The sequence below is a fragment of the Thalassophryne amazonica genome, chromosome 14 (genome assembly GCF_902500255.1).
Source record: "Thalassophryne amazonica chromosome 14, fThaAma1.1, whole genome shotgun sequence".
In the NCBI taxonomy this organism is placed as follows: Eukaryota; Metazoa; Chordata; class Actinopteri; order Batrachoidiformes; family Batrachoididae; genus Thalassophryne; species Thalassophryne amazonica.
The window spans coordinates 37,035,875-37,048,191 of NC_047116.1; the positions used below are offsets into that span (position 1 = coordinate 37,035,875).

The following is a 12,317-nucleotide window of genomic DNA, read 5'->3' on the forward strand; positions in this document are numbered from 1 at the left end:
CAATACATGGTACGCATTTGGTACTTGCACCACAGGTTCCCCCTGGAGAGAAGAAGAAATGCTTATATTATTTTTAAGTTATTTGGTGTACCAATTTGTATATGAATAAGGATAAAGTGGTTATTCTTGTGAACATAATTTTATCAGATACACTTCATACTTACACCAAAAACACTCCCTAGGGATTAGATGATTAGATGCAGGCAGATTTTTTGGTTGTTTGGCGCATTTATTTGCTTATTAATGAGAATAAAAATTATAATTTTTGCAAACATGATCATGTATTAACAACAGATGGCACATATTTGATAGGTAAACCATACATAGGTGTCCCATAACAGCAGAACTGTTTAGATTAGTTACTTAGTGCACATATTTGCACATTATTGATGATGAACTGGTTATTTATCATGAATATAAGAATTTCAATTTTTTTTTTTTTTTTTTTTTTTTGCAAGATTATTGATCAGATTTTTGGGTTGTTTGGTCCATGTATTATTGAAAATAAAGTGATTTTTCTTGTAAACATGATCATGCAAATTGTCCCATCTTTGGAACATTAAAGGATTATCTCATTTTATGTAGTAATTTGATACTTACACTATAGGTATACCTGGGGGAGCAGGAAAACATTAGATTTTGGGGTTCTTTGGCGCATTTATTTGCATATTAATGGTAGGCGTGCCTTTTCAAGAATACTTTTGTGATACTTCATCTACACAGATTTGTTTGTGTGTTGTGCCAACTTGTAAACTTCATGTACACATCCCTAACTGTAGAATGCCTCATAATTCATGTGTATACATTTTGTGTTGACTGATATGATAATTTAATGCAGAATCTTTTGTAGAAATTCATGGATGTCTAAAAATTGAAAGGGCATTACACATTTTGAGTGCTTCTTGTTTTAAAGTGCAGTTGTTGGATATAAAAGCAGCAACATTTCATATTGCGTCACAGACAGTCGAGGAGGAGAGCGGCAGTAATGATGATAAAAGACGAGGTTTAAACAGTCGTGAAGCAGCATCGTCATTGTTCAAGCTCTTCAAAGTGAGGACTCTGTTGCTTAACATCTACCCTGCCCTGGTGCCCCTTGAGCACATCATCAAACCCCAAGTGTTGGTTACTTTGTATTCTGCAGCTGAAGTTGTGCTGTGTGACCTTCCTGGAGGAAGTAAAGTCCCACACAGGCCCCGAGGTCCATCGGTGCCGGTGCTCATCGTCAGATTCTGTAACGTGAAGCAGATGAGAGTCTATTGCTCCACTTGGTTGGAATACCAGTCCATCTCAGGTTCCAAGGCTGGTCCCAATCCCATTTGGGTGGACTAACGCAATGCAGATGAAGTGTCAGGTCCAAGGACACAGACGGCGTGTCCGGGAACTGAACCCAACTCTCCATACTGTAGTCTCACTGAGACATCTACACTCTGCTCTGCTCTGGAGAGAAGTGAATGAAAAGACTTTTCTTATCATGAGATTTAAGTAATAATAATAATAATACTTTTTCAATTAATCTCTTGGCACTTAAATGATGAGAGAAGTAGAGACAAAGGAAGAGAATTACTCCTGGAGTGATGAAGACATGAAGGAGAGAGACAGTGTTATCATTAAACAAAACTTCAACAAAAATACTACGATGCGGAACATTACAATGTTCTCTCTTGGGTGCTGCCTGTTCATTTGGTAGAAGTTTTACACTGGATGCTCTTCCTGACACACCTCCGTGTAAAATGGAGAATGGACGGGGTGGTCTTCAGCCTGGAGAGGCTGTGGCACAACATAGAAATAAATGTGGACTGACTGCTGATGTGTTTATGCATCTGATTATGGATATTTGTATTTATTTTATGGTGGGAAGAATTTTTTCCCCCCTATGGCTCCCAAATGGCAAATCCAGAAATTCTATTGGATATACAAATGATAAAAGTGACTGAGATGAAATCTCTCTTCATCTCTCCCTTCCCTTCATCTCTTTGTACTCCTCCCCACCTCTCTCTCTCTCTCTCTCTCTCTCTCTCTCTCTCTCTCTCTCTGCTAAAATGCATCACAAACCCAGTCTGACACTGCCCCCTAATGGTGTCAATTCCAAACTACATATTTCAATTGCACATCAGCTTAAGTTCTTCAGAAAAAACTGCAGAAAATAATCACAAGCGCTCAGATAAATATAATGACATCAGTATCAGTCTGGATGTAACAAAGATCAAAGACAAAGGAGCCTCCTATATTTCAGAAGAAAAATACCTCAAAATACAATTTTAGCAAGACAAAAATACTGTAGGGGAAGCCGGGCACAGTGGCTCAGAAATGATGTTTTGTGGCAGCATAAACACATTATTCATAGGTTTAGGTCATTCTATTGTGGATTTAATACAGCAAGTTATTGTTTATAAGGATGTGTTATTTATGTCTCCCCAAGTGTAGTTTAAAATTGATTTTAAAATTTTTTGATTCACTGTGCCCCGGACACTAATTCACAGGACACAGTGAATCAACTTAGAATATAATGAAAAAAACACGATTGTAAGGATTTCTTCAAATTATTAAATATATACTGATGCATATACAAACTATAATCCAGCAAACCAGCTATGTAATGTGTGAGTGTCTTATATAGTGATATAAGTCCTTTAGAAACTATTATAAATACAACTGTCATAATTTCTGTTCAAACGTGAAAACAGTTGTTTATATACACAAATTATTAGAACTAATTCATGGAAAAATAAATTGTATAAGCTTCGACAAGTAATATTTGTCATCCACTTGATACTGGGGCTTAGTGAATCACTTTCTAAACTGATTCACTGTGCCCCGGGTGGATGTGACACACATCATGTTATCAAATAGCTGATAGTCTGGAGAAGACATAACACATGTTCATCAGTTGGACGGGGTAGTTTTCTAACTAATAACAATTTTTTGGGCCACCTTTCCTCTGTTGTAAGAAATAAATACAAAACCACTGACATCCACAAAATTTGCTTTTGATAGGAAAAAATTTACTTCACTTGCCTCTTATTTTTACCCTGAATGTATCCAAAAAAACAGCACTAAGGGGGATGTCTTTATGCATAAAAATATGGCATAACTGCTGCAAATATATATGCAGTTTTGCAGCTACAGCTTCTGATTCACTGTGCCCCGGTTCCCCTATTTTAAAATAGTTTGCATAAATTACTTGTGTAATGTGCTCTGTGAGGTAAAGGTGCATGTCCGTTACGATAAGAAGCAGAATGTTTCATCGATTCAGTGTAAACATGTTTAATCTGAGAGGTGTTTGTAAGAATACAGTTTGTGTGTCTGCAGAGTGTCTACATCTGCATCCTGTTAAGCTTTGGTTTGAAACTGAATATGTGTACATGTATAAAAGGTGAAGAGCTCGTTTTGGTTTGATATTTAGAAAGTTTTTACATCATTTGAATCAGACACATGAGAGTTAGCATGACCTCCACATTAATGCTCATTAGACAGCATGTGATGAGGAAAGTTGATTATTTGGGCAGGTTAATTATGCATTATGACTTCTTTACTGATAACCTTGTGAGTGGCTTTTTCATTTTTGAACACATTTTTAAAATTTGATACATTGCAATCTAATCAGATTGAAAGAAATGGTGTCCTGTCCAGGCTGTACACCACCTGATGCCCTATGACTGCTCCAGCCCCCCGTTATCCCTAATTGGAGTAAGCGATTGAAGATGAGTGAGTGAGTGTATATGACTTACAGTGCATCCGGAAAGTATTCACAGTGCTTAATTTTTTTCTCCACATTTTGTTTTGCTACAGCCTTATTCCAAACTAGATGAAATTCATTTTTTTCTTCAAAATTCTACACACAAAACCCCATAATGACAATGTCAAAAGTTTTTTTAAGATGTTTACAAATGTATTAAAGATTAAAAAACCCAAGAAATCATATGTACGTAAGTATTCACAGCCTTTGCCATGAAGCTCAAAATTGACCTCAGGTGCATCCTGTTTCCACTGATCATCATTGAGATGTTTCCACAGCTTAATTGAAGTCCACCTGGAATAAATTCACTGATTGGACATGATTTGGAAAGGCACACACCTGTCTACATATGAGGTTCCATAGTCCCACATGTCAGAGTGCAAACCAAGCATGAAGTCAAAGGAACTGTCTGTAGACCTCTGAGACATGATTGCCTGGAGGCACAAATCTGGGGAAGATTACAGAAGCATTTCTGCTGTTTTGAATGTCCTAATGAGCATAGTGGCCTCTATCATCCATAGAGGGAAGTTTTGAATCCACCAGGACTCTTCCTAGAGCAGGCCGCCCGTCTTAACTGAGCAATCAGGGGAGAAGGGCCTTAATCAGGAAGGTGACCAAGAACCTGATGGCCCCACTGTCAGAGCTCCAGCATTCTTCTGTGGAGAGAGGAGAACCTTCTAGAAGGACAACCATGTCTGGCCAGGCACCATCCCCACAGTGATGCATGGTGGTGGCAGCATCATGCTGTGGGGATGTTTTTCAGTGGCAAGATTGAGGGAATTGAGGGAAAGATGAATGAAGCAATGTACAGAGACATCCTGGATGAAAACCTGCTCCAGAGCGCTCTTGACCTCAAACTGGGGCAACAGTTCATCTTTCAGGACAATGATCTTAAGCACACAGCAAAGATATCAAAGGAGTGGTTTCAGGACAAAACTGTGAATGTCCTTGAGTGGCCCAGCCAGAGCCCAGACCTGAATCTGATTGAACATCTCTGGAGAGATCTGAAAATGGCTGTGCACCGACGCTCCTCGTCCAACCTGATGGATCTCAAGAGGTGCTGCAAAGAGGAATGGGCAAAACCTCCCAAAGATAGGTGCACCAAGCTTGTGGCGTCATATTCAAGAAATGTTGAGGCTGTAATTGCTGCCAAAGGTGCATCAACAAAGTATTGAACAAAGGGTGTGAATACTTACGTACAAGTGATTTCTTGGCTTTTTTTTTTTTTTAATTTACAAAAAATTTCAAAAAACTTTTTTCATGTTGTCATTATGGGGTGTTGTGAATAGAATTTGTCAGAAAAAATGAATTCACTCTGTTTTTGAATGACGCTGTAACATAATAAAAATGTGTAAAAAGTGAAGGACTGTGAATGCTTTCTAGATGCACCGTACACAAAATATTACTACTGCTGTCATTTATTTCTACTGTTATTAAAGTTTATATTAGAGTCTGTAATGTTTACTGATTTTTAGGGGATACAAAACAAAATTACTTAAAAACATGACCTGTAAAATCCACTGTTTGCCTCTAGGTGTCGATTTCATTACTCTTCACCTTCCAGACATGACTGTTTCCTGGAGAAACATCTCACCACTTGTTGAGCAAGACTTACTGCTGCAGAATCCTTGAGGCAAATATGTCCAAATTGAGGTGATCAGGATCTGCATGCAAGAGGTGAAGGTAGAGGTTACGCAAGGATGGTGACTGAGTCACAGTCAGAGCTCATAGACAAGCATGGGGATGAGGCTGTGGAAGAACCCAAGGCCAAGAACTGTCCCCAGTAGGACAGTCTTAGGAAATATTGGACCCTCTGATCAAGACAGGACTACAGGCCATACATAGACAAAAAAAATGGAACAATATGGGAAAGAAATATTCCTTCGAATTGGCATCTCATGTAGGACAACATAAAGAATGCACCCTTGATGTGACAACATCCAGTCAGATTTTTATTTATTTATTTTTTTGAAATTAAGAAAATGGTTGACAATCATAATTAACTACTTTCAAACATTTTATATTTGTCACACATAAAGGAAGAAGTTTAGGCATATATGCACAAATTGAGCATTTAAGAAAAAATATTCTTGTATAAAATATAACTGGGTCATAAATGACCCCGCTTGGTCGATCGAAAGCTTAACACTACTGGAAGAGACAAATAATTTAATCCAAGGTTGCAGGTTTGTCCCACCTGCACAGTATTTGTGCACAAGACTGAACACTTTGTGCTGGTTAATGCATAAAAAATTCTTATCTTTGCAAACTTCTAAACAGTAGAAAGGCTGAGCTCTCTTGAAGGAATGCTGAACCTCAGAAGCAACATAACTATCATATACCAAGGAAGCATCCTGAGATGAAGGGCTTTGTCTTAGACAATGTGCAACAGGGCAGCACACAGTGAAAGTTTCAAAGTGATGCAGTAGTCATTATCACACACGCACCCCACAGTGAAAAAATACAAAATATACACACACCCATCCCATGAGAGTGTTTGTCTTAAAAATGTTGGTGCTTTTCATTCATGAAACAGCAGAAAGTACAGATCAACACCTATTTAAATAGGTGTGTTCATGATGTGTGTACACAATTTTATGAATGTTTTCTGTTCGTGCATACAAAGTATTGAGATGTGGCTGACCGCGGTGCAGGTGCAGTGGGGGGGGGGGGGGGGGGGGGGGGTGGTGATGAGATTGGGTGAGACTGGATGGATGGAAGTGGAGGAGTGAGACATATCACAGGAACAAGACATTCAATGACGCACTTTGATGTTTTACCTTCAGATTCCTTTCCTCGCCAGAAAACCTCTCACTTGACTCAACCATCAAAATTGCAAAGCACATTTTTCAAGCACAACGCACTCTAAAAGGGAATAACAGAGGACAACCTGATTGGTTTACTTCATGTTACATCCAAAACACACTGATGAGTTTGTTGCTCCCTGCACCTTACTCTGTGCTGAGATTACACACCGTGCAAATAGCAAATTGGAACTGGACACACCCAAATGCATTTCTGTTATGAGCTATATTCTGCCATGGATCATCAAGATATTCAGTGTGTCTGGGAGCAAACTGGTTTTAAGTGTGTGACTTCTTCTCCTCTTTGCAGCCACAGAACGGAAATGTCCCACAGCAGGGCTGAAGCCACGGCTTCCACACAATCTCCTGCCAGGTCAGTTGGTTCGGAACACCGTGTGTGCTGGTGTGCGAGCCGGTACCGTCGGGGACTCCCGTGTTTGGAAAGGTACTTTGATGCCGCTCTACAGCTTCGGCCGTCTGCTTCAGGATTTCATCAAATCGTGGCTCAGTGTCGGGGCTCAGCTGATGAGACTCCGAGGGGTCGTAGAAAAGGTCAAACACTAGAGGCGGGTTGTGGTGCGTCACATGATCGTGACATAAACATATGCCCAAGTTATGGCATGCACCAGTTCCCGGCGGGAAGAAATTAGGTGTAAAAAAGTGCACTTTGAAGATGGAGTTACCTGGACACAAATATAAACAAAATAGTCAATGAACATGCAGAAAGTGTTTTTTTTTTTAACACTGGCTTATTTGTGAGTTGTTTATTGAAAAACAGGAAATACTTGTAAATTGAATAAAACACTGTGATTAAGCTGGAGCTGGCCTGTGACAGACAGAAATAAATTTGGACTGCACCCAGATTAAGAAAAATGAGAATTGTTGGACGTTGTAGGGCAGAGGTGGGACGAAGTCACTGTCAACTCATTCTCAAGTCATCAATCTGCAAATCTCAAGTCAAGTCTCAAGTCAGCTTGCAAACAACTGGTGGTCATTATGACTTGAGAGTGATTTGGTCCCACCTCTGTTGTAGGGTAGGTTGTATTTTATGTACTCTGCTGAGCAGACTCTGAGTCCGTCTCTGAACTCTGAGCTGATTTTCTCTGAGATGGTAAACTCTGATTTATCAGTTCCAGAACAGCTGATTTGAATTTGTTTAATCAGCTCAGAGTAGGTTCACTCCATGTGCACAAAAGGCAGTATTAATGGAGCTCAGATAATGGGATTCACCATGGCAACCACTTTAAAAAAACAAAAAAGTTGGACACAACACAATTGCAGCTGCAACAGAGTGAGAAACAGTGTGAGAAAATTGCTGATCGAGTCAATGCGTAGGTTTGATTTTGTTTATATTTATTTAATCACAAATATAACATGACTGGTGAAAACTTGTAGAATGAACATAATTTCAATTCAATTTATTTCATTTATATCACGCCAAACCACTACAAAGCTGCCTCAAGGTGCTTCACACGAGTAAGGTCTAACCTTACCAACCCCTAGAGCAAGCACACAGGCGACAGTGGTAAAGAAAAACGCCCTCTGATGATATTGAGGAAGAAACCTCAAGCAGACCAGACTCAAAGGGGTGACCCACTGCTTAGTCCATTCTAACAATTACAAGGTTTTCTTTTGCAAAGTTTTTACCAAGCTGAAGAAACAGGGAACAGAAAAACCAGAACAGCATCAAAAACAAAGTGCATTATTGAGATGAGCACACAGCCATGAACTTAAACTGTATTTCACTGAGGTGCAATCCTGTGCCCAAAAAAGGACATGAATGCAACAGCAATAAAGTGGTGAGACTACATCTTAAAAGATCTGTGGCTGTGCCTCATTCTAATCATATTTGATACATAACAGTAAATACAATTCAATGGCCATTTCAATGTGATTAACCAACCCTGGCATCCCCATTATAATGCTGTTTTCACATGCATTGCACTCACACCTGGAATGCACTGCTTATGGCACGGTCACATCATATTGGACACAACAGTCACGCGTGTGTGTGCATTTATACCGGGCAGCGTTTCAGCTGCTCAGTCGTTTCCCCATTTATTTGTCTTTTAAAAATTAATTTTATTATACAACATCTGTGACAGTGTTACAATGCACATTCAGTTTTGCCTTTTCTTGTATGCGCATATATAAAGGAACTTTTTTTTTTTTTTTTACTGGCTCAGCAAATATACGTACATGTATAGACCCAACACCACCTGCCTGTAGGCATGTCATTAGTATGGCAGATAACTTTAAGAATCGTTCAAATCCAGTTACAAGCACCAAAATTTGACGGTGTATACCTTTTGGTACATATTGCAGAAAAATAACATTAGCCATTTGAATTTTCAATAAGGGGCCAGGTAGGGGTCAACTGAAGAACTGCACAGGGGTAAAAAAAAAAAAGTTCCAATCATATTGAAAGCTATACCACATTATGTGTCTGATCACAGATTCCAGAAAGGTATAGTTTGGACTATCTGTGACTGAATGTTCTGGAGTTATGGGGTAAAAACAGCAAGCATGGCGACAAAGGTCAGTTTCAGTTTTACAGGGGTCAAAAGTTAAAGTTGCTCCAATTATGGTAAAACATGATGCAAATTATTGGTTAACAGGGTTTTAAAGAATAGCTATGACTGTGTTGAATGTTTGGTCTCCAAAATAAAGGTCAAACAATGTCGACATCCATTAGATTCTATGACATGTGACATATGATACCCCGTAATATGATAACTAAGCATGACACATGGTGCAAACTATTCCTTTTTAAAATCCTACTATTTTCTCTGCTTTGTATGTTACCATAGTAACATAGTGAATCTTAGGGCTAGTGGCCGGCGATCACCTTAGTATTTCTTCTGTTTTTCTTGTTGCTTAATGCTGACAAATTACACTGTATTTGTTGTCTTCCTGATCCTTGATTCTGCTTTTTTTCTTTTCTCTCTGTTTGAGGTGTGGCTCCATCCAGAGGTGGGTGTGATATCTGTTCCAGAAACCGTCCTGTGCAGCGGCAACATTTCCTGTATGTTTGTTTTGTGAATTGTTCTTTAATTTGTGTCTGTAGCATGGCCGAAGCAGAGTCACCCCTTTGAGTCTGGTCTGCTTGAGGTTTCTTCCTCAGAGGGAGTTTTTCCTTACCACTGTTGCTCTGGGGGTTGGTAAGGTTAGACCTTACTTGTGAGAAGCACGCTATATAAATGCGCTATATAAATGAAAATAAATTGAAATTGAACAGAATCTGATCTTAACTTACAGTGAGGAAAATAAGTATTTGGACACCCTGCGATTTTGCAAGTTCTCCCACTTAGAAATCATGGAGGGGTCTGAAATTTTCATCTTAGGTGCATGTCCACTGTTAGAGACGTTTTAAAAAAAAACAAAAATCCGGAAATCACAATGTATAATTTTTTTTTATAATTTATTTGTATGTTACTGCTGCAAATAAGTATTTGAACACCTGTGAAAATCAATGTTAATATTTGGTACAGTAGCCTTTGTTTGCAATTACAGAGGTCAAACATTTCCTGTAGTTTCTCACCAAGTTTTCACACACTGCAGCAGGGATTTTGGTTCACTCCTCCATACAGAGCTTCTCCAAATCTTTCAGGTTTGGAGTTTCAGCTCCCTCCAAAGATTTTCTATTGAGTTCAGGTCTGGAGACTGGCCAGGCCACTCCAGGACCTTGAAATGATTCTTACGGAGCCCCTCCTTAGTTTCCCTGGCTGTGTGTTTGGTGTCATTGTCATGCTGGAAGACCCAGCCATGACCCATCTTCAGTGCTCTTACTGAGGGAAGGAGGTTGTTTGCCAAAATCTCGCAATACATGACCCCATCCATCCTCCCTTCAATATGGTGCAGTCATCCTGTCCCCTTTGCAGAAGACCACCCCCAGAGTATGATGTTTCCACCCCCATGCTTTACAGTTGGGATGGTTTTCTTGGGGTTGTTCTCATCCTCTAAACATGGTAAGAGGAGTTGATTCCAAAAAGCTCTATTCTGTTTCATCTGATCACATGACCTTCTCCCATGCCTCCTCTGGATCATCCAGATGGTCACTGGTGAACTTCAAACAGGCCTGGACATGTGCTAGCTTGAGCAGGGGGACCTTACTGCCCTGCAGGATTTTAAACCATGACAGCATGTGTTACTAATGTAATCTTTGTGACTGTGGTCCCAGCTCTCTTCAGGTCATTGACCAGGTCCTCTTCAGAATCAGAATCAGAAGAAGTTTATTGCCGAAACAGAAGAAAAAAAACAGTGCAGTGGGAGGAGTGCAATTAAAAACCAAAGTACACTGTCTAAAGTGACCCGTGATAAAATGATAAAGTGACAGAGTTAAGCTTAAGGTGACTGAGTTATGAGGTGTTCATGAGTCTAACGGCAGAGGGGAAGAAACTGTTCTTATGGCGGGAGGTTCTGGTCCGGATGGACCGTAGCCTCCTGCCCGAGGGGAGTGGTTTGAACAGACCGTGTGCAGGGTGAGAAGGGTCAGCTGTGATCCGACCTGCTCAGCCCAGAGTCCTGGAGACGTGCAGGTCGTGGAGAGATGGAAGGCTACAGCCGATCACCTTCTCAGCAGAGGCCACAATGCGCTGCAGTCTGTGTCTGTCCCTGGCTGTGGCCCCGGTGTACCACACCGTGATGGAGGAGCAGAGGATGGACTCGATGATGGCCGTGTAGAACTGCACCATCAGCTGGACAGGCAGCTTGGCCTTCTTCAGCTGCTGCAGGAAGTACATCCTCTGCTGGGCCTTCTTGATGAGGGAGCTGATGGTTGACTCCCACTTGAGGTCCTGGGTGATGGTGTTGCCGAGGAAGCGGTGACAGATCACAGTGGTGATGGGGCTGTTGGTGAGGGCGAGGGAGGGCGGGGGGGCTGTGGCTTTCCTGAAGTCCACGATCATCTCCACTGTTTTCTGAGCGTTGAGCTCCAAGTTGTTGCTGCTGCACCAGGTCACCAGCCGGTCCACCTCCCTGCTGTAGGCAGACTCATCCCCATCCGAAATTAGTCAGATGAGGGTGGTGTCGTCCGCAAATTTGATGAGCTTTACAGAGTCGTGGCTGGAGGTGCAGCAGTTAGTGTAGAGGGAGAAGAGCAGAGGGGAAAGGACACAGCCCTGTGGAGATCCTGTGCTGAGAGCCCGAGTGTTCGAGACATTTTTTCCCAGCCTCACACGCTGACTCCGGTCCGTCAGGAAGTCTGTGATCCACCTGCAGGTGGAGTTGGGCACGTGGAGCAGAGAAAGCTTGTCCTGGAGCAAAGCTGGAAGGATGGTGTTGAATGCAGAGCTGAAGTCCACAATCAGGATCCTAGCGTAGGTTCTTGGGGAGTTCAGGTGCTGCAGGATGGAGTGCAGGGCCAGGTTTATGGCGTCATCTACAGACCTGTTGGCTCTGTAGGCAAACTGTAGGGGGTCCAGGAGGGGGTCGGTGATGGACTTCAGGTGGGATAAAACCAGGCGTTCGAAGGTCTTCCTGACTACAGACATGAGAGCCACAGGCCTGTAGTCATTAAGTCCAGTGACGCGTGGTTTCTTGGGGACTGGAACTATGATTGAGGACTTGAAACAGACTGGAACATGGCATGACTCCAGGGAGGTGTTGAAGATCCCCGTGAAGACTGGGGCCAGCTCATCAGCGCAGTGTCTCAGGGTGGCAGGAGAGACACAGTCTGGGCCCGGGGCCTTACGTGGATTCAGCCTTTTGAAATGTCTCCTCACGTCCTCCTCTTGGACCGAGAGGGCAACAGGGGGAGTGGGGAGGGCAGCAGTGAG

The 12,317-nt window shown here is 41.6% G+C and overlaps 1 protein-coding gene across 2 annotated transcripts in view; it reads right to left on the reverse strand.

The window, feature by feature from the left end:
- Positions 1-5,683: 5,683 nt before the first annotated feature.
- The window catches only part of arsh (arylsulfatase H), a 53,078-nt gene continuing 46,444 nt past the window's right edge, over positions 5,684-12,317 (reverse strand). Inside the window, exon 10 of one of the 2 annotated variants that reach the window (XM_034187219.1) lies at positions 5,684-7,223. In XM_034187219.1, the coding sequence (XP_034043110.1) occupies positions 6,820-7,223 (404 nt within the window). In that variant the 3' untranslated portion in view covers positions 5,684-6,819. The remainder of the gene's footprint in view (positions 7,224-12,317) is intronic. The other variant, XM_034187217.1, reaches the window with a different exon arrangement.